At 37.7% G+C, this 26,539-nt stretch overlaps 2 protein-coding genes across 4 annotated transcripts in view; both read left to right on the forward strand.

The window, feature by feature from the left end:
• prdm1b (PR domain containing 1b, with ZNF domain) overlaps positions 1–15,836 on the forward strand; it is a 44,750-nt gene extending 28,914 nt beyond the window's left edge. Inside the window, exons 2-8 of one of the 3 annotated variants that reach the window (XM_055219869.2) lie at positions 3,135–3,492; positions 3,992–4,270; positions 8,508–8,627; positions 9,936–10,185; positions 12,485–13,368; positions 13,451–13,579; positions 14,160–15,836. In XM_055219869.2, coding sequence (XP_055075844.1) covers positions 4,100–4,270; positions 8,508–8,627; positions 9,936–10,185; positions 12,485–13,368; positions 13,451–13,579; positions 14,160–14,687 — 2,082 coding nt within the window. In that variant the 5' untranslated portion in view covers positions 3,135–3,492; positions 3,992–4,099 and the 3' untranslated portion in view covers positions 14,688–15,836. Of the gene's footprint in view, positions 1–3,134; positions 3,493–3,991; positions 4,271–8,507; positions 8,628–9,614; positions 9,777–9,935; positions 10,186–12,484; positions 13,369–13,450; positions 13,580–14,159 lie in introns of those variants that run through there. The other 2 variants (XM_055219870.2, XM_055219871.2) reach the window with 2 other exon arrangements.
• Positions 15,837–23,481: 7,645 nt separating this feature from the next.
• crybg2 (crystallin beta-gamma domain containing 2) overlaps positions 23,482–26,539 on the forward strand; it is a 40,570-nt gene continuing 37,512 nt past the window's right edge. Inside the window, exon 1 of the mRNA XM_055219832.2 lies at positions 23,482–24,223. Within this exon, the coding sequence (XP_055075807.2) occupies positions 24,042–24,223 (182 nt within the window). The 5' untranslated portion in view covers positions 23,482–24,041. The remainder of the gene's footprint in view (positions 24,224–26,539) is intronic.

Consider the following 26,539-nt stretch of genomic DNA (forward strand, 5'->3'; position numbering starts at 1 on the left):
ACCACACGGGATAAACAACTGAGCGCTGCAGACAAAAACAGAGCAGAAAAATGAGAAATCCCTAAGCACTTTTGTTGATGAGAGTGAATAATGTAATCATGTGTGTTTAGCATTCAAGAAGACGGATTATCCGTGTTTATAGGGATGTGCGCGTGACATAAGCCGAGCGGAGACGGTAAACAGTGCGCCTAAACGGGCTGTCGACATGCATCTTAAACCTCTGGCCAACCGTATTTGCAGTTGGTGTGGTTGTTGCCAGGGAGGTAACAGGGTTTGTATTAGTTGTAAAGTAGAGGACAATGCGCAAACAAACATTAATCCTGCTCCCTTGAGAAACGCCGTGTTTATTACAGATGAGAAAAAACACAGAAGTGGGTGTGAGAGGAAAGAGATCACATGTTGGTTTCCTTTTGATGCTGCTGGTCAATCATTGTTTGCGTTTCGTAATTAGTTTGCATTGTTTTAAGGTGATACAATCTTTTTGGTGGTTTAAAGGTGGTTTCGAGCCTTATGCACTAAACGTCACTGTGACCAAATCATATGCACATACTGTATATCATGATTAATACATGCAGTAATACCACAACCAATAAAAGAATGACCGTATCCCATGTTTGTTATGTTCCTCTTCTGTACTCAACTTGTGTCCCAATAATCTCACATTGGATGGATTGATGAAGATTTTTGAGGATTCAAATTTATCATCATATACACTATTGTTCCAGTTTAAGAAAATAAACAAAAAAAAGGGTTTAACCAAAATGATGTTATATTTTACTGGGGCAAGTTGTCACATGTATCACAATTTTTAAATTAAAAAAATATTTGTTGGCCAAAACTCCCATTTAATGCTATATGTGAGATTCACAACTGCGTAGTTCTGCTTTAGCGCCGCCATTATCGCTCACATGTTGTCGTGCACATCTCACATTCTGCTTTGTGTTACAGGAAAATCTGAAAAATGTGAGACCTCTCATATTCATGACTTTGATCTTCAAGGAGACACACAGGAGACTGCCACCCATTGCAGCATGTTTTCTCTGTTATAGTATATAATTACACACAGCCTGTCTGTCTTGTCACACTAGTTCTTCTGACTGTCTCCTTTACCCCCCCTCCCCTCCATTCATCATTACCCACATGTAGTCAGTCCCTTGTTAGGGTCAACCCTCCCCTGTAAAAAGTGCAAATAGAGCGACACCCGGGATGATCAGCTCTGCTCGAGCCGCGCCGGGCTGAGCCTCAGCCCAGACTGTCTGCAAATTAGAGAAATTAGCCCAGTGAAAAGAGAGGCACACTTACGCCATGCGGCCACAGGCGTCTCCTAAATAGCTACATGGGCCATATGTCAGCCAATTTACTGACCGTTTCACTTTACGGGTGAAGAGGAGTAGGAGTTAAAAGGACACATTGAGATATTTAAATTTGCTGATCTCTACACTGTAAAAAATGTTTTGCTGCCTTAAATTTTGAAGTTTAGTCAAATTGGCTGTATAGGACAACATTTTACAATGTAGGGATGAATTGCTATGATTTTAAATTTAAATGACTTAGGTTACATATGTCGTTATGATGACTTACTTAAAGGGACAGTCCATTTTTTTGAAAATATGCTCATTTTCCAGCTCCCCGAGAGTTAAACATTTGATTTTTACCGTTTTGGAATTCATTCAGCAGTTCTCTGGGTCTGGTGGTACCCATTTTATCATAGCTTAGCACAATCCATTGAATCTGATTAGACCATTAGCATCGCGCTAAAAATGATATTACGCAGTTATTTTTGGCTGCTGCGTAATATCACTACGCTTGCTGCAGCTATGTTATGGCAGCAAAGTCCTTGATTATTATGCCAGAATGAGAGTATAGTTCCTAGCCATATCTGCCTAAAAAAATCGCACTTTTAATTTTCCGTCGGTCTTAGTACACGATGTAACTGCAGAAGAGTCAAGTTTTAAATAGGAAAAATATGGAAACTCTTTAGTTATTTTTTTAGCGCAATGCTAATGGTCTAATCAGATTCAATGGATTATGCTAAGCTATGCTAAAAGTGTTAGCGCCAGACCTGGAGATCAGCTGATTGGATTCCAAAATGGTAAAAATCAAATGTTTTACTTTAGGGAGCTGGAAAATTAGCTTTTTTTCAAAAAAGTGGCGTTTCCCTTTAAATGATTATTATAAATGATAATTATTATTTTTTTATAAAATAAAATAAGAAAACCCGCTGGTCTCGATAAATCATGATTGTTTTTTATATAAAATATGTCTTTTTAAATCTTATTCTTAATTACTCCATATAATTAGTGAGTAAATGAGCAACCTTGCATTTTATGGGCAAAATTTCAGTTACAAAAATTCCGTCATTCCAAGTTTCATAAAGGGGAGGAACAAGGAGGAAGAAAATTTTCTCAAATGTTCCCAACATGAAACTGCTTTCTCACCTGACACACACATGAACTCTGCTAAAGTATTGAGTTCCTTATTTAATATATATTTTAGTCATACAGAACTACTGTAAAGTATTTGTGATCTATTTTATTTAACATTGATTATACCTATACATTTGCCACATTATAAGTTGATTATGTTGTGTACAGGTGATATTTTGTTTTGAGGTTTAAAAACACTTTGTCAGAATTATATTTAGACACATTAATAATTTATATAATTCACCCAATCATGGACAACATCAAACTCTCTTTGTGCTTCAAGTTTTCCCTTTTCTTTCCAGCAGTTATTCTTAAACTCTATAAGTCTTAAACTTTCATGTAAAGATTGAGTTCATGAACTAAATCGTTCAGTGTTTTGGCTGGTTTAAAAGCTACGTGTCAAAAATAGTTTATGTGACTTCCTGACAGGATGATGTAGATGTTCAGACAGGTGTCTGAGTTGTTCTCCAATTTGACCTGCTTTGGTTCCCGTCTCAATCTTATCCACCACTGGTCAAAACAGAGTATCACACACCAGGCCAGGTCTAGATCTAGGTCACCGAGGTTCATTTGGAGCGTGTGTGCATTTCAGGAGGGGGTATAATTGGGTTGACACCAGATTGCTCATTAAGAGCCCATCCAAGCAAAAGTCCATTGCTGTGTTTTGCAATGATCCAACCATCTGTTTTTTGTACTCACTTCATTCAGATTGCCCAAGATCGTCCTTTGTCTACCAGAATTGTTGATGCATACGTTTGAGTTTTGCGTAGTTGAAACGTTTCCAGTGTCCCAATTGGATCACCTTTGAGTAATCCTGACGGTCACATGATTGAAGGCAGATGCTGATTGGTCGGTCTGTATTGCTCAAAAGTCTGAAACAGCTCAGCGTGGTCAGTTTAGGTAACAGTGGTGATCTGGCTGGAGAGTCTTGAAGATCAGGAGAGAATTTATGATCGTTTGGACTATCAGGAGAGAAATAAACAGGATGACAAATTGACCAGGAAACAATAAACCAGCAATGACCTAACCAAAGATACAGAGGATGCAACTTCTTCATGAATGTGAAGTGAGTTTACACTATTTTTGTTTGTTTAGTCTTTGTGGATGTTTGTTGCTCTGTTACATTGCATCAGTCAGACTGTCTTGTGTTGTTGTTGTTGAATGTGGTGTAATTGGATAAAGTTACAGACTTTTGTGAATGGCTCTCATAAACTTGACGTTGGTGAGTCGTGATGTTTACACTTAAACTTTTTTGAGTTTTGTTTAAAAAAAATAAAGGAAGTAGTTTTGTTGTAAGTAGTTAGTGAACTTTTTCTATCAGGTTAATCAGCTATACTGCATTTGATACCATATTACCGCAACTGCAAATGTTTCTCTACTTTTTTTGAGTCATTGATTAGTCAAAAATAACTTAAGGTGCTGCTTCTGAAGAGCTATTGCATCTTTGGGTAAATTTATGTGTCATACCAACAGCAGTATTAGTTAAATATTATAAACTTGAATGTGTTTAATATGGAGTTCTTATTGAAAAGTGTATGCTTAACTATGTATTTTGTTTGTCTTAGATCTTTGATTAAACAAACCCAAAGCAACACAAACCAAAGGAGAATATACCAAACAACACAGAAAGTTACAAGATAAAAACGCAATTCCAAAAAAAAGAGTTTATCAAAATGAGATTTGAGGCATCTCTAGAAGACATGAACAACTGGAGGGAAGTAGACTTCGCCCTGAACTGCACCTATATTGTCCATGACCAAGCGTCCGACCCCAGCTTTAATCTTCCCAGGGCCATGACCTCCGTTCCTCGCAACCTCACCTTCCAGTACAGTGCAGACAATCAGGTACAGCGCACGACACCGCCTCTGTTTGCACTACATTTTCAACTCCCATATTGCAAAATATTTTCTTTATCTAGTTAGTCATCTTTTAAACAGACACTTGTTACTTAAAGCCTCTTGTGCAATAATTCAATCACTGTAGGGGAAGTTTTTCTGATTTCATTAATAACAAAAGAGTATTGTGACCTTCATGGCGTACCATAGCAGCATAAAATATGATTACTATAGTGCCTCAGTACTTAAAGGTCTCTTTTGATGTTTGAAGAGTGGATAAATGTTCGAATTTGGAAAAAACTCTTGCCTTGTAAATGTCAGTTTTTAACTCAGCCGTCCAATCACAGTGGAGAACGGGTGGGCCAAATATCACACCTAACAATCAGCACATTCTACGACAAATGATAATCAAAATGAGCTGCTAAGCGCTCACACATCAGTGTTTTCAGAGGAGCGCATGGCCACATGCTTCAGTGTACACACAGCCTAATACAGTGTTGTATGTTCAGTAGGTCAGTGTGTCATTTCCAGGAAAGGGATCAAGCCCGGTTGCATGAAAATCCTTAAGTGAATGAAAAAATCACTAAGGGAAGGAATTTTTTGTAGCATTGCAACAAACGCCTTAACCATAAGTATTTTACAATAGTCTCGGTCAAAACATGACTTTGGAGAAGTGGATGCTAGTTACAAAATCTCACACATGAAATATCAACAGACATTGGCAATAACAGACTGAAACTTTATGAAGCTGGTGATCAATCTTTGTTTCAGCGCTGATAATGGGGAGCTCCCTGTTTTCTGCATTATTTCAATTTCTCGTCATGAATGTTGATCTGTATTTAAAAGCTTTGTGTCAAAGAGCTGAACGGAAACTTGTTGCGATGACACACTCGTCCTCACTACGACACGCCCCTTAAGGCATTGTTTTTGCCTTTTGCATACACCTTACACAATTTTTTGGGATGACTCTGTTTAGAAGGAAAAAATGATTGGGTAGGGGAAGCACTGGCTTCTTGTGGATGCGGCCTTAGGGCTCCTTAAGTAAACCTTGCAATCATGCAACTCATGTCTCATTAACTTTATAGATCGGGGTTTCTTAACTTAAGGGTTTTTATGCAACCAGGCCCAACGCAATAAAGGGCCCGTCAGGTTATATGACCCCAAACAGCCTGAGATATATATATATATATATATATATATATATATATATATATATATATATATATATATATATATATATATATATATAAAATCTTGTAAACCTTATGTTTGGGTAAGCAAGATTATTAAAACGCATTATAAACAAACTTTGTACTTGATGACAGTTAGATGTGCTTGCAACAACTATATGTTGTTGAAAATCTCTTTTCGTCTTCATTTCCTTTCTTTTATTTCTCTTTCTCTCTTCTTCACACACATCTGACTGTGTCATTCTTTACTGCTTCCTGTGGTTTCTGATATGTCTGCCCCCCATGCTTTATGCACTTTCTGCTATTCTATTTGTCCTATGCATGATCCAGTTTCCGCCTTTACAGGTGAAAGTCAGTTCCTCTTTTATACCCCATCAGCTCTTTTTATATTTAACCATGCTGAAGGTGTGAAATTGTGGTCATCAGTTTAGAAAAGATGCACACGCACTGATACTCTTCTATTTCTTATGTGAAACAAAATGTGTTAAGACAAAAATAAAACAATGGACCCCAAACATATTTTTGTGAAAACAAATCCTGCAGGTTCAATTTAATCAAACACATCTGTGAATCTTTTTGCCTGAGCTATAGCTTTTCTCTTCCCTTTTTATATCTGTTGTTCCTGTTCTCTCTCTCTCATCTTTTCCCACGCTTGGCCCTCTTTTCCCAAGCACGGAGCTATAAACAACCTTCTGACGTGAACAACCGAAACAAGTTTTTTAAAATGGCATCTCGAGAGGACACGTTCGTTATAATGGGTTTTAGCCATCAACAGCAGCTTTCTCTCCCCTAATCAGAAATTTGCAAATAAAAGTAGACGTACTACACACTTCCCATTTCTGAGCAAGCTATTCCTCGCGCCTCGTATGCACCCTGCTGATTCTGTGAAATGCATTGCTCTTACGCTCTTAATGGTTTTAGTAATGGACAGGAAAACCCACATCCTTTGAGTGTGTCAGTTCCCGGAGGGCCCTCTGAACCCGGCAAACTTTTTTATTGGAAGAAAGAAGGGAGGAAGGGAGAATTTAGGGACGTAGGAAAGCCTCACTTGTGACGAAGGTGCTAGTCATAGTCCCCATAGTTTCTGTGATGCATGTGCACACATTCCAAAGTTTCTATACATTCGAAACTTATAAGCTGTTGTAATGCAGTTTTCCCCTTTTAACTTTTAGCATTGGTTACTTAGGGCAGAAGGGAAAGTGAAAATGTGACCGTTATCTGATACTGTAGCGTGCCCAGGTTTGTTGAGTACTGACGTGCTGAACTCGAGCTTTTCGTTTCTCTTTACCTTTCATTGCAAACTGTGAATGATTGAAACTAACACATTCGATATGGTTTTAGTGGGCAACAGACAACACACAAACACATACACGCCTATTTCTTAGCAAAATAAGGACGTATCATATACTTGTTTCATTAAGGTAATTTTAGAAATAATTCTAACCATTTTTTTTTTAATTTTTGCATATTTAGAATTAAATATACAATGAAAGTATATAGATATATACACTGTTCAAAAGATCAATAATGGTCCATAGCTGTCAATGGGCAGTACCCTTTAATTAAAAAGGTCCCAATATGTACCATTTAGGTCCTAATATCCACTCTTTGGTACCAATATGGACCTCTGAGGTAATATTATGAACTCTTAAGGTACAACCCAGCAAGCAAAAACCAAGACCAAAACCAAGAAATGACAGCTAACTATAGACCCAATATAGTCCGGCTATGAGTAACTCACTTAAATAACCTTGAATATATTTGGATATATACTGTATTTCATCATGTAAGCAAAGTCAACAGGTGTTCAATGTGTTTGTTTTTATTTCTTTCACATGTTTTAAGAGTATACTCATAATCTATTTTAAGGCTATGGTTAGACTTCTATTAGACTTTTACTGACAGCCCAAATTTTGCCTTGTTTTAGCCAAAATTGCTTGCTAGGAAATTTGTACTTGAAAGTGTACCACCCCAATCACAGCTAGGGACCATTTTTTCCGACAGTATGGATAGACAGACATGTCCTTGAATGTCCCCCAAAAAAGTTTGCTTCAACTGCTTAATCAGTTTTATAGACAATGCTCCCTGACCCTTAGCTTGGTCGTGTGCCTAACTAAAGAGGAGGGGGGGCACGTGGCAGATGGGGTGTTCTGTGATGGGGAAGGACACACACTTACAGAATCTCAGCCAGAAGAAGTAGGTTAAGCTTGACTGATTAACTTTCATTTGTTAACTGAAGATCCTTAGACAGCTTGGGGGGGCTGGTAGGGTTCACGTTTAGATGGAGGCTTCAGCGTGCGCGTGGAGTGGCGTCGTGGCGTTGGTTTTGTCAAAGAGTGACACTGACTCCTCTAGCCCCTCCTTCTGCTCAATAAACCCTTGGTAAGCGGTTAATCGCTAAAGACCAACCAATTAGTCACGCAACGCTAGCAACACACAATTATACTGTCACAGCAACTCTCGTCTCCAGGCACCGACCATCCCTGTTCATCCTTTCTCACTTGCTATATTGTATTCAACTAAATCTGGTTATTAAGCCATTATTAAGTTGTTGATGTAGGTCTTCACATAGACTTTATTAGTTTTGGCCAAATATTGGCTTAAAGGGAAATCCAAACAGTGGCTTGATCATAGAGGGGGCAGTTAGGCTGACCCCCAAGCTTCAATGTGACCTATATAGAAAGCTAAAGATTCTGGTTATGGTTTCGAGAGTGGACCACCTGCTCCATCCACTAATTCTTCTATGCTTTTCCCCATCACTCGCCCCTCCTCAATGTAAGGCGTCAAAATGTGAATGCTTCACTACTTTGGGCCAGCCATGTCAAAGGAGGCTGGTGTTCTGTTTCTGTCTCAGTCTCGTTCCAAGTAGAGCAGGGAAAGTTTACGTCAGTTTATTCTCTTAACTCATTAACTTGTTACCTAGGGTTACCTATGACGCCCGGTATGGGTCGTCTCTAATCAGCCACACCTCACTGTACTTCCTGTTAGGGTGGACAGACCATTAATCATGTATTTGGTTTAGGTTGGTTTACATGTGTCCCTATTTACTCCTGCAGGTGACCGGTGTGTTTAGCAAAGAGTACATACCTCAGGGTACACGTTTTGGGCCGTTACAAGGCGTCGCCTACACCAAAGACAACGTGCCCCCTCAAACCAACAGGAAATACTTTTGGAGGGTAAGTGAATTCCTTGTTGATGTAATCTGTGTGGGCCATTAATTCTTTTGACAGACAAGTGGCCAAACCGGTCATGAATGACTTTCCAGAGAATTTAAATGGAAACAACCAGGAAGAGCATTCATTCATGCCTAAATACATACTAATACCCATTCACTTTTATTTTTAATCTCAATTGCGTTTCTTCTCAATATACCCACATGCACGATGCTTAAAAAAATAGCTTTTCTTTACAAGCTTAAAACTCGGGGGCTCTTTGGAAAACACAGAGGAAGCCCAGAAAGACCTTATCCTTCTTGTTGTGGATTTCTGCTTTGTTCTCACACTATGGTTTACTCAGCAGAAGTTACTGAGTGTACGTATTGTGAAACCCTCTCAAAAAAACATAAAGGATAGCGCAAGCCTCGGTTTGTGGCCAGATTTTAGAGAAGTCCCATTCCTGCGCAGACATACTGTAGAAAGATTGACGCGCGCATCACTTTCTTTTTTTTTGTTGTGTCGCATGCATGCAAGCCTTTACATTTCTGCTGTCATATCAGCACGCATCTAAAGGAACTTTGGTCTTTTTATCTCCTTGCCAAGGTCGCTGTTTTTGTTTATATGCGTGGGTGTGCGCGTGTGTCCTGAACGGTAGCACGCGCTTGTACGAAAACGTTTGTAGGTACGTGCAGTTGGTGTGTGTGTCACTGTGGGTTTTCCTGTGAGCTGTCCTTTCCTTTCTCCATTTCCTGAAAATCCATACCGACTTCCTGTTGGCATTAAAGTGATTAAATTACCATGACTTTCAAGCAGGTGGGCCAGTAGAGGGAGGGTGAAGGTGTGTTTGATGGTATAACTGGTAAACGGTGTGTTTTAGATAGTGCAGCTATCATGTACATGTCCTGGCAAGTCAAAGCACTGAATTCCCCTGCTTACAAATGAGAGCGAGGGGGTGGAGGAAGGGGCGGACACTAAACGTGTGACTGGCAGCATGTGTAAATAGTTTCACGTCTGCCGCTCTATAAAGGCTGACATCATTGACACAGAGCTACTCACACATATGATACCAGACAAGCCACACACACACACACACACATACTTTCACAGGTTAGAGGACAGAGAGGAGTTGATTTAAACAGCTGTTAGAAGAGCGTTCTGTTCATGGCAGAGGTGAAAATCATTTAAAACAACTTTTTTTAAAGTGATTTACAGCATGAAATCTGTGAAAATGTGTAAATAGGATATTTCAGCTGAATTGAGTTTGACACTTCTGCGGATAACGTTACTCGGATAAGCGCTAAAGTTTTCTTTCTCTTTCTCTCCGTCCAGATCTACAGTGGTGGCCAGCTACACCACTTCATCGATGGCTACGATGTGCGGCACAGTAACTGGATGCGGTACGTCAACCCTGCACGCTCGCTGGCCGAACAGAACCTGGTGGCCTGCCAAAACGGCCAGGACATCTTTTTCTACACCATCCGGCCCGTGGAGCCCAAGCAGGAGCTGCTGGTTTGGTACAGTCCTGAGTTCTCCCAAAGACTCTGCGGCCAGTCAGAGCAACCAGACAGCTTGAAGCCAAGTGAGTCACGGGCTCTGGGATTATCCCATGTTATTTGGTGTTCGGAAGAGTTTCAGTAGATGTTTGGGAATGCTTGGATGGAGATAGTGAAAGCCGTATTGAAATCGTCTTGTTGTCCTTACACCTTTCGTATGTGTTTTTCCTTCAGACTCCTATCTGTTACTTTTTACTGTAAATTTCAATCAACTTACATTTTAAATGAAAATGGTCTACTTTCATTTATTGATTTAACCTTTCAACCTCAATTTAAGCTATTTGTAACCTATTTTTTATTACCTTAATTTAACTGCCAACTGTAGAAACTGCAGTGAAAGTAGTAATTGTGATGTGTTTGATATGGACACACTGTATATAATGATGAAAACATTTTAATTCAGTTTAACCCGTCTTCTCATATCTCTCTTTTTAGTTTTTGTTATACTTTCTTATTTAATGTCTTTCACTCTTTTTCTTTCACTCTCTCTTTCCTTTAGTCTGTCTTGAGACAATGGCATTAGTCATCTTTACTACCTTTGTATTTTGCCCTTCCTGTGAATACTCATCCGAAAGTATGATCTAAATTTGTGGCTCTTATCTTTCCATGAATCAGCTGATTTCACTGAAGAGACGCGCGTTATCTGTTGTTCTGTGCACATTCGTGACTGTTGATATAGCTTGACTGAATCTGAATTATTAAATCATTACTCCGATGGATACTGAGAAAAATACTGCTTATCATAATGCGTACAGTAATTTGTAATATACATGTCATGATCAACAATGAGTCTTAAACGTCATGCAATGAAAGTGACTGTAAATGAAACTGTTTGTGTATGAATGTGTAAGGGGGCTTTAGCTATGTGATTGTGTCTGTTTGTGTGTGTGTGCGACAAGCAATTGGCTGTCTGGATCTGGAGGCATCTTGTGATAATGCTTTTATCACATTGATTCAATCTCGCGCTGACACTGTGCTATTTCCTGTCTCATTCATCCCACTGCATTAGCTTGCGTCTGTGTGTGCGCGCGTTATGTTCATGCGTTTCTGTCTGCTATTGTTAAGGCCCATTACCTGAGTCATGTTGACACACACGCTCAAGTCTCGAGGCGTCTTAGTGATGCTAACTGTTGAATGTCCCGCTGTAGGCAAGCTCATACTTTGAATTTTCCGGTCCCGTGAGCCTCTTGTTTTTTATTCTGTCAAGTTTGACTTCCTGTGCGAGGTTTAAAGTTGATATAATGTGTGAACGAACGAATAGAAGATACTGAATACAAATACACAAAACATGAAAAATTGTGACTGTGCCTGTGAAATCCATGCTAAAGTCTCAATTATGAAATTGATTTCAATTTTTGACTTCATCTTACTCATTCAACACTAAAAAACAAGATGATATTTTCACACAATGTTCTTTATATTATGTAGGATGGTTTTTTGTAATAAATGACTTCACAGGTACTGTAGGGTCACATATTACATATTTGATATCTCACTGCCTATATTTTGCTTAAACGTCCTGTGCGCACTTCAAATACCGATTTTCACTTTCCTCACGGTAGTTAGGAAATGCCTAACTAGACGATGCCTGTAAATGCAACATCAGATTGGTTCACATCATGTTTGAGGAACCAAGTTCTGACCACATGGGTAATAATGTGTTTGTGTAATCTTCCCACTGCAGTTGAGCGTTATAGGTCTCTCCATGATATGGCAGGTTCTGTCTGAGTCACGACAAAGGTTACTGAAAACAGCTTGCTGTTGTGGCTTTCTTTTTACAATCTCTAGAGCGAAAGGAGAGTAATAATCTGACCTTATCACAACTCCCTGTATTACATTCGATAACCGTTAGTGCTGAAGGGGCATCGAAGGATTTTTTCCCATGGCTGAGGACATCTGCTGTTGTGGTGACTCAGAGCAGTTTCTGAGTGAGAAACTTAGTCGTCACACGAGTCTCCGTTCTTCCGATACATACACATACCCCCCCACCTCACAAACATACACACGCCCACATTACAAACACCCACACGGGTGTAATCTAGGTGCTACGTGAAAACAGTACTATCTCTATGTCAAACAGAAACCAGTCGGATATCTTCTGCCTGTCAGTGTTGTACAGAAACAGCTGTCATTTACCATAAGTGAGTTTTTGAGGGGGAAGGTTATGAGTAGGTGTATGACAGATTTGCAGGCATATTTGATTAGCAATCAATCGCGGCCTAAAGTTACTCGAAGATATAAGTCATGTGTGGCTTGTTGGTTTCTGACCTCTCACTTGCTGGCTTTCGACTTTTGACGATGCGTTTTCTCTCTCTGTTTTATCAGAACACATGCCTGATATTGCAGCATACGAGTATCTGAAGAAGCCCCTACCTCAATACGCCCCCTACCCAAAACATCCCCCCAGCCCGCACAAACTTCAGAGCGAGGATGAAGAGGAGTTGGACGAAAAGATCGACGTTGAGGTTATCGAGAGAGACACGCCACCCGACACTCCAGATGAGCAGGTTGTGGACTGCAGTACGAAGATCCTCAAAGCCAATCCACCGGAGCCGGTTCGTTCTCCACATCCGAACCAAAAGGAGCTAAATTTGAACACTTACCCGTACCCCACCCTCTCCCCGCCACAAGATCTTCCTCTCCACCTGCATGGCCTTTATGGTCATCGGGAAGGTTTGATCTCATACCCATCACTGCCCTCACAGAGACCTATACACGCTCCATATCCACTTATATCACCGTACAACCCCCACTATCCCCGCTTGCTATTGCCTCCATATTCCCCTCCTTTCCCCTCCATGTTACCCTCGAAAGGGGGGTTGCAGTACAATGGCTTTTTGGGTAGCGATGGCTTGCCCTACTCTTCCATACCCCAACATGGTCTTCTACCTGTTACTTTGCCCTATCCCACCCCGCTTCACGGAGGTCTGAAGGAAAGAATGCCAAACACTCCTCCCCGAGGAGCTCCCGCAACTCCCGAACTTTCTCCTCAGCCAAAGCACTCCCCCCAGCAAACCCCACTTTCGAAATGCGAGGAGGCCATCAACCTCAGCCTGCCTACACCCAGAAGCACATCGCCTGCCTCCTGCTCCTCTCCAATAACCCCTGGATACAAATCTCTCCCGTACCCCCTCAAGAAGCAAAACGGCAAAATCAAGTATGAGTGCAACGTCTGTCTCAAGACATTCGGTCAGCTATCCAACCTCAAAGTGAGTCTTGTTTTGCATCGTTGTTCACGTTTTGATTCGAAAGCGTATGCATGATTTTAACCTGACTACATTTTTGTTGAAGGTGCACTTGAGGGTCCACAGTGGAGAAAGGCCATTCCAGTGTAACCTGTGCAAAAAGAGCTTTACCCAGTTAGCCCACCTCCAGAAACATCACCTGGTCCACACAGGAGAGAAACCACATGAGTGCCAGGTAAAACGATTTCCTTTATACCATATCTAAAGGAGACAGGAGATAAAAGGCTTCGCATGACAGTTATACCCTTTAAGGGCACAATGACGCACACCCACAACATTGCTTATCGCTCGTAGAACCTTCACCTTGTCACTCCAGTTTCCTTTAAGAGAAAATGCTTTGTTGAACAGTAACCAAAAAGGGTGTGACGGTGGCGTCAGCCTGTGCTATTCATTCATCTTGACCACTGAAAAGAAAACAGTCCATTAATATAAAAACACGTCTGGCTCTCTGTCTGCATACCAGAGTGACAACAAGGCAATTATGAAGGCTAGCAAAGATCTTGTCTGTGTTTCTTAATCTTCTTTGAAGCTACATACACATTAATAGTTACGAAATCCTCTCTGTCCTCACGGAAATGTCTGTAAACACTTAAATCCCCCTACTGTGCCTGTGGCAAAATGTAAGACGCTTTAATATACCTTAGTGTTTTATATAGCAACCAAAATTATGCCATTGCGATATGCAGCTTTCTTAATAATTTTGTCCACCCTAAAGTTTACTTACAGTGCCTAAATTACAAATTTTAAACCCACAGGTGTGTCACAAACGCTTCAGCAGCACCAGCAACCTGAAGACTCACCTGCGTCTGCACTCCGGAGAAAAGCCATATCAGTGCAAACTGTGCAGCGTCAAATTCACCCAGTACATCCACCTCAAACTCCACCGAAGGCTGCACAGCTCTCACGATCGTCCCCACTGTTGCCCGGTCTGCGCAAGAGGCTTCATCCATCGCTTCTCCCTGCACCTTCATCAGCGCTCAGGCAGCTGTCCAGCCGCCCGTCCAGAAATCCCAGAGCTGAGACGCGCAGCGGAGCTGGTGGAGCGGTTCGATGCCAGTCACGAGGCCGAGGCTCTGCCCGAGAGCGCTGCTGAAAGTCAGGTGGATGCCGCGCTGGAAAAATGGCTGGCCAGAAGTTTGGAAAGTGGCGAGGGGAAGGAGGACCTCGGGGTCCTCCAAGCTTTCGATCAAGTGCAAGGGGTAACCGCTATGGGACATCACCAGGAGAGAGCCAGTGTTGTACAATTCAACCATCGATCTTCTGTAAAGACTGAAGAGGAGTAGGATGAACTATACTGTAGCTTTTTCAGGTCTTCCAGACACCTTTTTCCCAATCGCTATCTATGCACACAGGGCATTCGACACCAAATATCCTCACTTTTACATGGAGGAATCGGAGAGAAATCAAGCCAATGAGAGCCGCACCAAACAAAAAAGTGTTTTCCAAAGACTTGAGGAATGTGTGACGTGTTTGCACTTCCACACTTTGACCTGCTTTAAAATATGAAGATGTCTTTACATCTGCTTTTCATACTTTTGTTTGTGTGAGTTTGTCTTAACTTATTATTGTCATTGTTTTCTTTTATCATATGTCTACTTTTGTATGTTGGGTTTTGTTTTTTTTTAAGTCGGTCTTCTTTTCCAATATTAGGATTCTCAGGAATAATGCGTCAATCCCACTATGGACACTATGATGTGACAATCCCAAATGGACTAGATATATCCCAACCATTCCAAGTGTAGATGTGGATTACGTGTGTTTGATACAGATTGAGTATGTGTGCATGATCGTACCCGGTTTTTAAATAATGTTAAAGAGAACCATTATGAAAAGATGAAAGATGTATTAGCAGTAGTTCCGGTACGTTTTTCGAATCTTTTCTACTTGGCTATTCTTGAATTGCATAATGTATTTTTGTAATTCTTTTGATGTGATTTTATACCCCTTTGACATGAGAACATGCTTTTATTTAATATTTAAATTAAGGGATTTTCTGTTTATTAGTTTTATTTAATGTTACTCGGTTGTGTCTACCAATGTTTACTGTTGTTTAATCCAAACAAGTATTTTTAGCACTATGAAAATATCCAAATCAATGTAGCTGCAACTGAATTGAAGATTGCAATACTTCTTTACAAACTACAGACACAACAGTACCTCAGTTTAAAAAAATGAAATTGTTAGCTTGATAATTTATGCTCTTAATTTATTTGACGGAAGCGCTGGAAAAAGCAGGAACTAGATCCAAGTGCTGGATGATTCTTTGCTATAACAGGGTTTAGAATTAAGAACGTAGTGTCTTTTGTACAGTGCATTTTATTATTATCCTAGTTTGTTTTTTTACTCGGCCTAAAAGATGTTGAGACTTTATATGTGAAAAATTATTTTTGACAAACTTTTATAATGTAGCACATTAAACATGACTTCTCAAACTCTCTGTTTTGGTGTTAATGATCTCACTACAGTATGTCAACAGAATCAAGTTTTTACACCCACATACTCATACTCAACACCCATCAGACTTGTTCTTTTGAAAGTCCCACACAAGGCCGGCCTATGTGGTCGTATTTCTAGAAAGTAGAGGAACTGAAATAGTTACTCATCGGCTAGGGTTGCAAAAAAATGCCCACCGTCACATTAAAAACATCATAAAACCACCTTTTTAACCTTTATCTACTGTTACTGTACTATAGCATGAGTTACAGTAAAACATTACAGCTTGGTTTCAATGAACTGCTCCCCAGCTGTCAGATTTTATCATGGTAACAGTTTTTATGTCACGTTTAATCAAGCGTTCAAATCATATACATTTGATATCAGAACAACCATAAACACTAAGATAATATGCTGCTACTGTTTAAGAAACCGGTTAATGTAATGCTACTCCTAGTTCCTCTGCAATGGTTTCTCGGATGCTTCAGGTAAACCTGTGGCACGAACGATCAACACACAAATGTCAGTAACAGATGATAAGGCAGTTACAGTAAGAAATGCCTCATGAGTGCTTCACTTATGTGTTTCCTTTTGTCACAACCTCTCGTTCTCCCCTCAAACACACACACACACACACACACACGCATGACGGGGGAGTCCCACACACCAAACACACCTCAGACCAGAACAAACACACCTCAGGGTATGAGAGAGATAGAGAGAGAGAGAGCAAAAAGAGCGCGAGAGATAGAAAGAGAGAGTATGCGGTGTAGACATCTGTCGTTAAACAGCATGTCAAACCACCACTTTGAATACATCTTAGGAGAAGTAGCAAGAGGCCCTTTTATGGCAGAAAGGTGAAAGAAACATGTGAAAACATACCACAGAAAAGAAAGAGTGGAACTCGACTTGCTGTAAATGACATGCAGCGTGTGTGCGCGCGCGTGTGTGACATCTACTTGCATTGCCTTCCTGTGCAGAGTTAAAGGCATTTAGTAATTGCTAGGAAGTGATTCTCTGAAACCCAGAACCTTAGTTCCTGCCTAGGCCCAGAGCTGACAAATAAGGTTTAGACCACTTTCTATTTACCAAAACGTGACAATCGACACCTACATTGAAGTATATTCCAAGTAAAACAGACAAGCTGAACTGGAAACAAAGCTTATCGTGTAAATGTTCCTTGTATGCATCAAGTAGTCTTTGAATACGATTACTCATTCCCCAGAACCTCAATGCACTGTTGCTTAAAGTGCAAAAACACTTAGCTTTTAATTTGCCCCACCTATTGCTATTAAAAGACCAAACATTATAGTTTTGCAGAGCACATAACCAGTTCCTTAATTTAGCTATTAGCCTGCAGATTATAATTAACTTATAATGTTAAATGAAAGAAGTTTAGGTGTTTCCTACAATATTAATGCTTTCATCTTGTTTGCTGTCATCCATATCATTCGATCATTTGACATTAGATCTTTTAACTGCTATACATGAGAATTGAAAGTAGAAGCGTACGCTGGCTTTCCAGTGAACCTAAGAATTCCAGAAAAGCCACATTCAAAGATTATTTACATTTATGATCTAAGTAAACACTAGCTTATCTCCGCTGTATCTTTCTTACCTTGCAATGCGTTTAAAGAATAATACAGTGGAACTTTGAAGTTGAAGACAACATTTGTGTGCATGTAATATTATGTAATCACAAAATAGCATCACAGTTTTAATAAAATGGTACATTAATAAATGCATGAACTAAGTTTTTTTATTTATCTTCGTTAATTATTAATGATAATTAATTAATGCCAATATGATTGTAATGTTAGTTCATTGTGTATTAGTAAATACTGAAATGAACATAAATAAATGCTGTAGAACTATTGCCCATTCTTAGTGTGTGTTAGCTAATGCACTTAAGAAATACAACCTTATTGTAAAGTGTTACCAATACAATCAAGTCATCGACGCTGCATTTCAGCTCAGTTTATGCTCAGTAAATGACTGTAAAAAAAACCTTTGCTGCCTTAAAATTTTTTGTTAAATCAACTCAGATTTACAAGTTATGTCAACAGAGATGAGTTGTCACAAAGTCAACTTAATCGTATAAGTTATAACAACTCTCCTGTAGTTATAACAACTCATCTCTAGTCAAGATAAATAATAGTAAGTTGAAATGACTTGTAAATCCGAGTTGATTCAACAAAAAATGTTAAGGCAGCAAAGTATTTTTTACAGTGTAATTGTTCCATCACAACAAATCACTCACAAAAACATTTACGTTTATTCTGTTCCTCTCTAGTGGAATCAACTGTGAGCCTCCATTCGACCTGAAGAGTAAAGACACAACTGAAAATACACCTTTATTGAAGTGTCAACTTTTCCAGTAACTTTGTTTACATACAGTGCATTCAGAAAGTATGCACTTTGCTTCAACTAAGTGCTCATTAAGTATGTGATATTTTAGTTTTTATTTTGAATAAATTTGCAGACGTTTCTACATTACTTTGTCATTATGGCAGTGTAGATTAATGAAAAAATAATAATTTAATGATTGTGTCGTATGCATATGCAGCATAACAAAATTAAGAGAAAACACACATATATATATACAGTACTGTGCAAAAGTCTTAGGCCACCACCACCACCAGACTGGTTGTTTTAATGTCCATCCATATTTAATTTTCAATCTGTTTTATTAAGATACAAACAGAATATACAAGAAATATGTACTTAAAAAAAAATAATTATAATTTTCAGGACTAAATGTCTTCTTTAGGCATTGTCAGTGTTTAGTGTGACCTCTCTTGGCACTAAAGACACCTTGAGCGTTTTTAAGCAGAATAAAGTGAAAAGGCTTTAAAATTAATTATTATTAATTTCTTTAAAATTAGAAATTAGGATTTAATTTTATTTACACTGTAAAAAATGTGCTTTGTAATTATACAGCTGGGTGCCAGTAACTTACTGTAGAATATAAAGACTGAAAATGTTTTATGTTCATTTAACTTTGAACAAACTGTGCCAGTAAAATGTAAAATCTACAGTAAGTTACGGGAGACCAGCTGCAAGTAATACTGTAACTTCTACAGACATTTTTTTACAGTGTAAGTTTAAGAGATCCTGCAGTTTCCTGCTTTTGCTCAAGTGGAAGAGGAGTTTACCCTAAAAACTTGACACATCAGTTTACATTTTTTATACAGTTTTTAATACTGTATATACACATTTCCTTTATTTTCTGGATGTATTCTATTAAAGAGACTAAAAAAAACAATTATATATGATCACTATAACATTGCAAAAACAAAAAATCTAATTCTGACATGGTGGCCTGACTTTTGCACAGTACTGTATATATATGTATTAAACTCTGTTGACTAAGTTTCCTTGCTTCAGCTCTAGTCCTACACTTTAAAGAAAATGTACAAAAGTTGTCACTGGGGCGGTGCCCTTTTAAAAGGCCTATGTATATACCTATTTAGCTATAGATATGTACTTTTGAGGTACTAATAGGCAGTTCAAAGGTGTACTTTTTGAAAGAGAGACTGCCTCAGTGACAGCTTTTGTACCTTTTTTTTCTGATAAACATGGCTTTGTACATTCTCAGAAAAATGTACATAAAGGTACAAAAGTTTTCACTGGAGCGCTACCTTTTCAAAAAGTTCACTTTTGTACCTAAAAGGTACATATTGGTACCTCCAAGAGTGTAGACTACACTTACACTGTACATTTTATTTTGCTTTTTTGTTGAATCAACACAGTTTTACAATTAATTTCAACTTACTATTATTTATCTTGACTAGAGATGAGTTATTTAAATGAAGTCGACTTATATTTTATAAGTTGTAACAACTTATATTTTGTCAAGATAAATAATAGTAAGTTGACATGACTTGTAAATCTTAGTTGATTCAACAAAAAAGCAGCAAATATTTGTTTACAGTGTATTGTTAGATGTTTAACTGACGTTTACTTTGGATAAAAGTGTCTGCTAAATGAATAAATGTAAATATTCAGAATAATTTCCGTCATTAAATTGTGATTAATTTTATATTTTAGTGAAAAAATATATGGCACATTAAAATGCCATGACACAGTGTGTGTTGTTTAAAATGTAAAGTTTTTCCTTGAGTCCATATGGCATATGCTAACAAATCTGTATGTGTTTCCATAACAAATACATAACAATAGGACGACACATAAAGACAAACAAAAAAAGAAACTGGCCGGTGACGTTGTTCAATGTGTGGGTGACATTACAAAGAGCAGGAAGACTTGTTGCTATTAATGAACATGTAAAAAACACATAAAAATCTTTTGTAGTCAAACACCACTGCTATACTGCATTTCCCCCTTTCCTCCTTCAACTCTGACTCAAAATTCTGAATAAAATTTCTGAATTATATTTAATTATATTATATACCAGTATACCTTATGCACAATGAAAAGCTGATCACGCTACATCCCATTTTCATTAAACTTTTTAAAACACACGTTTTACTATGAACTTTTTCAAAGCTTCTTTCTAGTGTATTGAAACATCATTGACACATTTAATATCCAGTTGTTAGGTCTGTATCTGGATAACTGTGCATGCATACTGTGTTACCTGTTGCATACTGTAACAAAAAGGGTGAAGTTACTGACTGCGTTTCTACTTTCTTTTTTAGTTTAAGTATTATAAGGATTGCTGACCACTGTGTAACCTGATCACATTTGTATAACACCAACCAAACACTCTGTGAGTCCTGTGTCTCACCCTTACAATTATTTTACAATTATTTTTGTTTCTGTTTTTCCTTTAAATGCAAAACACCATGCATAATGTAACAGGACCGGTTCTTTTACGATCAATCTTTCCTTAGCACAACATCAGAACATTAAAGATGTAGACCTTATTGGATGGTTAAAAGAACTGAATTGACCCTGTTGTGATTTTTATTGTAATACATTTTATTGATGTAACGATAAACATCACATTCATCAGATGCTTTAAGTTCAAAGCGAATGTGAAATGTGAAGTCAAGGTTCATCACCATTAGTGTTCCTTGGAAACCAAACCCATAACTGTGGCGTCTCTACAATTTGAGTTACAGATGGTAATGTATCAGAACACGAGGCTGAGGAATGACAGATATTAATGAAGAATGCAGGTGGCACGTGTTCGGTGTGCACCTGCTGACTGTTACATAAATCTCATTTTTCATCAACACTAGCCGACGCACATCGAACCACGCGTTTAGGATTATGATACATATAGGCAGTGGTGAAAGATGTGCTATGTTCATAAACCAGGATGTTACAATAACATTGGATTCATAGAAGTCTATATATTTAAAAGTCTACTTTTTATTTGTATATCTTATATCATTTTTACAGTTGCTCAATAGACTGACACAATATTCAGTGCAGTTGATGCATATAGTTTATTTCATACACTTTAAAAAAAAATTGCTGTAGTTATGCAGCTGTTTGCCAGTAAATTACTGTAGATTTAAATTCATGTTATTTACTGGCAATAGTTTGTTCAAAGTTAAATGAACATTAATCATTAACAAGTCTTTGTCTTTACGGAATAAAATTATGAAATAACAGCATTCTCGGAAAATCCTCATCAACTTTTTTCTCATCAACTGTATGCGAAACTTCCAAAGACAACATTTTACATTTATATGATACATAATAAAAAAACAGGATTTACATTTAAGTGGAATTTTTGTTGCCCTTTTATCAAAGCTACCCTCATCCATCACCATTGTTATGGTAACATCACTAATCCACAGTGTGACCAGGAATGGTGAACTGAATTTATATTAACTGGACCATGAAGTTAGAATCTTACCTGCATGACATTTGTCATTTGATCTTTTTTAAAGGTCTGGACATGCCATGGTATGACAAATGAGCAATATTGTTCTGTTTTCTCATTTCAGATTAGTCATTATCTTTTGACTTATGACTTGATGATTTCAAATGCCTTATTTGTATATGTATCCTCTTTTGGTCATCTATAACTACTTCATGCGTGTTTGACAGCACGATTCTTCATAATTCCTGTTACTAACATTATTATCAGTCATGTCAATGCGGTTTTTATGGAGATCAACAAAACATTTTAATTATGAAATATCCAATCTGTTATCAAATAATAATTAAATTACATTTTTTTTCTTAACCTTAAAGAAAATATAATTGACATTTAAATGTTGATTTAACCTGTATAAATTTGTAACAGACATTTTTTTAAATAAACAAAGCACTATTAACGTGACATAAGTATTACTGTAGCCTAAGCATATCGTTTCACTAATGAGATAAACCCGATGTATGAAAAAGGAATGCTCAAAATTATTTGATTATTTTTATAAATTTGCAACAGTTTTCAGGAGTTGTAATTTCGGTTTAAAACGTTTTTTTTAAATAGTATTCTTTAAAAAGTATTTTTTCTCTTATAATATTTTGTCGTTAATTTATTTTTGTCCTCTCTCTCTCTCTCTCTGTAAATATATAAATTCCAAATTCACGGCAGTTTAGGATCTCTTATTTTTTTTCCCAATGTGTGATTGTTTTTCCACTGTCGTGACGTAATGCGACAAGAACCAAAATGGCGGCCTCTACGGTTTCAGGTAAGGCATGAAGGCGTTCGTCAGTGTCATTTTAATATTCTAAAAACATACTAACATAACATACTATCTAAAAACAAACAACAAACATGCATCCACTGTTATGCCAGATGTGGGCAAGAAGTCACAAGTTACCAAAACATCCGTTTCGCTTTTTGTGGTAAAATTAATTTAAAAAAGTAATTATTACTATTATTTGAATTATTACTATATGTGCATAATCATTACTGATTTAGACAATCAGGAACTGTGACGAATCACACCCACACAGCATCTAAACTGGTTTTTGACATGGTGCCCATACAGAGTTTGTGAGTTGCCGCCAAATCACGTTCTATTAATAGCCTCAATTTGAATATTTATTTATTTTTATATTAACGTGGCTTTTATACATGTTAACATTTTAAAGAATGATAAAATATATCAAGTAAAATAAAATAAAAACAAGACTACAAAAGTAGCCCTCTAGATTGTTTTATCCGTAGACCTTACTCACAAAAACTTTGGAGATATATATTTTTTTAACTTTGGAGATTTTAAAAGTACGATAACTGTTACGGTCATGCGCTAAACATGTAATATGTTGTGATGTTGCTCCATCTAGTGATCAACAATGGGCATTACAGTTCTTTTACTACAATATCAATTTATTTTGTACAAGGATTATTATGACCACAAGGTCACGCTATTGCTGTTTATAACCTATACGAGGTTGTTAGAGACGCTAGCTGCCTGCTACTGTGTGCGCTTGAGTTATGCAACATTTACAACAATATTGACATTAAACAGGACCAGATAAACCTGAAAATACTAAAAATAGAAAATGTTTTACCTCTTGTCTTTGAGGGAGCTTGTGACCATGACACAACATTTTCTTGCCAATCTTGTTTTCCTGTCAATCTTACTATAAAAGATCGCGTAAATTGCCTAATTTGCGATTACCGAGCCACACTAGCTCGTGCTAACGAGAATGAAGCCGAAATACGTCGTTCACGCTACGCAGATGCTCAATATTACTCACACTAGGCATTTACCTTTATTATTGGATTAGTTAACGGTACCTGTTTCGATAGCTTTCGTGCAATAGAAAATCATTTAGCTTAATTATCACTCGTCTAAGTTTATTTAATTTTGAAAACTTATTTTGGGTCTGTTTTATATGTGCTTTTGAGCTTTGTTTATTCAAACTAAGTGATTCAATTTAAAGTTCAGCTAAAGTCCCTGGGGCCATGTGTGTATAAAGTTAAGTTGCATTTATCTTTCGTCTTTGTATTCTGGTCTGGCATGCAACACACACTGGAACATACTAGCCTTAACTCTGAGTGAGGGCGTTTCTCCCTCAGGTTTACTGACTGTGACTGCGTCTGCAAGTCTAATAAGCCGACTACCTAGAGAGCATTTTTGGACGACATACACGTGTGCAACAGCTACTGATGCCTTAAAAGTTGTCTAGGAAGGTAGACGAGGTCGTATTAGATAAAGCCACGTCCATTCACACAGAGTTGGCGTTTGTACTAAGCAGTAGATACATCTCGTGCGCATCTTTATATACTGCTACCGAACTGAATCGCGTACTTCTAGTTTGCAGTCATGGCTAAAAAAAGTATTTCCGCCAAAAAGTCTTTTAAGAGCCTTTTTTCTAAAAGTGAAGCTAATCTGAAAGATTGTGTGGAAGATGACAGTAGTAAGAGTTCAACGCTTAAACTATTCAAATGGAAGAAAAAGAAGAAAAACTCAACTGACATACCAGAAGACAACCTGACGCTTGCCAGGTATAACTGTTTTTGTGTTCATAAACGCACCTTTTCTATGAGGAATTAATAATTTCCAGATATGAAAAACAAAATGTATCCTTATTTTTTGCATGTCTATAAATTGCTGTATGTTTTAAAATGTAATATAACATGTGTAACCCATAAACCGAATCAAATATTTCAATACATTTTCAGTTTAGAATGAACTTTGTTACACCAAGGCTTTCAACCAGAGGGTGATGATCTGTTAAACATTATACACAGTAGCAATGTTAATATGCTTACACTTGAAACTAAAGTTGATAGTGTTTTTTTTATTTATATAGCGCCTTTCAACACCCAAGGTCCCTTTACAAGGATAGGACATGATAATCATATACAAACATGAAAGTCAACAAAATTTATAAGTCAAGGTGAATTTAGATAGATTGGTACAGTTTTTTTACATTGAGACGACTGTCAAAAACTGTCACAATTTACCTGAATTCATCCTATATGATTACGTGTAGGGTCCCTGGGTTGACTGAAAGTCTAAGTAGGGGTCCTATAGTCTATAAAGTTTGAAAACTTAAGCCATAGATTGTAAGTCCTTGACTGATAAGCACTATCTCCCAGAATTACTGCAAATGAATGTTTCTGAACTGATCCATGAGACTTTTTGCAACAATGGACTTTGGACTCTTCCCTCGAATACCAGTCTGTTTGAACATCCTTTTGAACTACATTTATCTAAAATTTTTAAAAAGACAGCGGGTGAATCTGCTCAGAAACAATCATAGAAGTACAGTAAATATTGTTTCTTTATGGTCCTCTTTAGTCATAGAAGACCTAAAATGTTTTTACAAATGTGTTTTTTGAGAGTATTTATGTATGCAGTATTGACAATGTTTGTCTAATACCTCCTTTATATTTCTGCATTAGATCGTGTTAAACATCATATCATGGTAATCTGTGAATTTAAATAGTTGGTCTGAATAGCTGACTTTAGTCATAAGAATTGCAACCCGAAGAAAGGCTGGATAATATTGTGTGGGTGGCAATTAAACCATGTTTTAAAGCTCTCCATAAAAGAACCAGCTTGTGTACATATTATTGTAGGTCAGTAAGTCATAAACGCTCCTCCCGCAGGTTAGCATCCTACAGCATTCCTAACCAAGCACAAGTGTGCCTGACATCTGACTGTTCTTTAAAACTCACTGGATCTGTTTTTAGTGTTTGCATTCGTACAATGCTTTGTGATGCCCTGTTGAAACACTGTTAACCATGCGTCTCTTACCAAATGAACCACAAGAAAAGGCAAACAAACCACGTAAGAGGATGTTTAATTACCCAAAGTGTAGAAGTGCAGCTTATAATATTTAGATGAAAACTTGGTGCTGGATAGACCAACAGAATTTTATCACTTAAGAATCATAATTCAGCATCATATTGGACTATGTAAAAGTGTTTCCTGTAATTTCTTTATTTTAATTGTCTCTCGTTTAGTGTATGCTGATCTATGAATATGCAAATTCAGGCACCTCTACTCAATTGCACCAGCTTGGACCACACACTTTAATAATGGCTGGGTTATTTTTAACCCATACTGGGTAAATATTGGGCAGAACACACCACTAGAAATACCCAATGCTGGGTTGTTTTAACCCAACGGCTGGGTTAGTAAAACTCATGGTTGTGTAATAACAACCCAGCATTTGGTAGTTTTTAACCAAGCAATGTGTTCTGTCCAATATTTAGCCAGTATGGGTTGAAAATAACCCAGATATTTTTAGAGTGTAGATATGAATATGAAGCAGTCCCTGCCTTTACTCAATCACACCCGCTTGGACCATGTACATACATGCTGCATTCGTCAGTTTCAGACATAGCTGCTTAGTCTCTATCTCTTCCAAAAATACTTGATATGGATATTGACCGCATTTCTATCTCTTCTATCTTTTAGTTAAAAAAAACACAAACTCTTGCTTTATCTCTATTGTTTTGGAATAGTGAAAACTAGTGTTTTCTTATCTTTGTAAGTTGCTTTAGGACAAGCTTCAGCTAAATGCGTAAATGTAAAATGTAGGAATGCACCAAAATCAAAACCGAAAAAGAGGAAATCAAGGCAGAAAACCGAAACACCTAAAGAAAGTATGCCAATTATTAGTACCATTTCATTTATGGCTATGACTGTGTACTAACTTTAGGGGTGTGACGGATCACAAAACTCACGGTTCCGATCACATTACAGTTTTTGAGGCACAGATCAGATTATCAGAAGTTACAAACATTTATAAAAAAGAACAAAGTTGCACATTAAGTAAGGTCTGAAAGTGGATTAGGTACTGAAAATAC

Source organism: Misgurnus anguillicaudatus, chromosome 20 (assembly GCF_027580225.2).
Source record: "Misgurnus anguillicaudatus chromosome 20, ASM2758022v2, whole genome shotgun sequence".
In the NCBI taxonomy this organism is placed as follows: domain Eukaryota; kingdom Metazoa; phylum Chordata; class Actinopteri; order Cypriniformes; family Cobitidae; genus Misgurnus; species Misgurnus anguillicaudatus.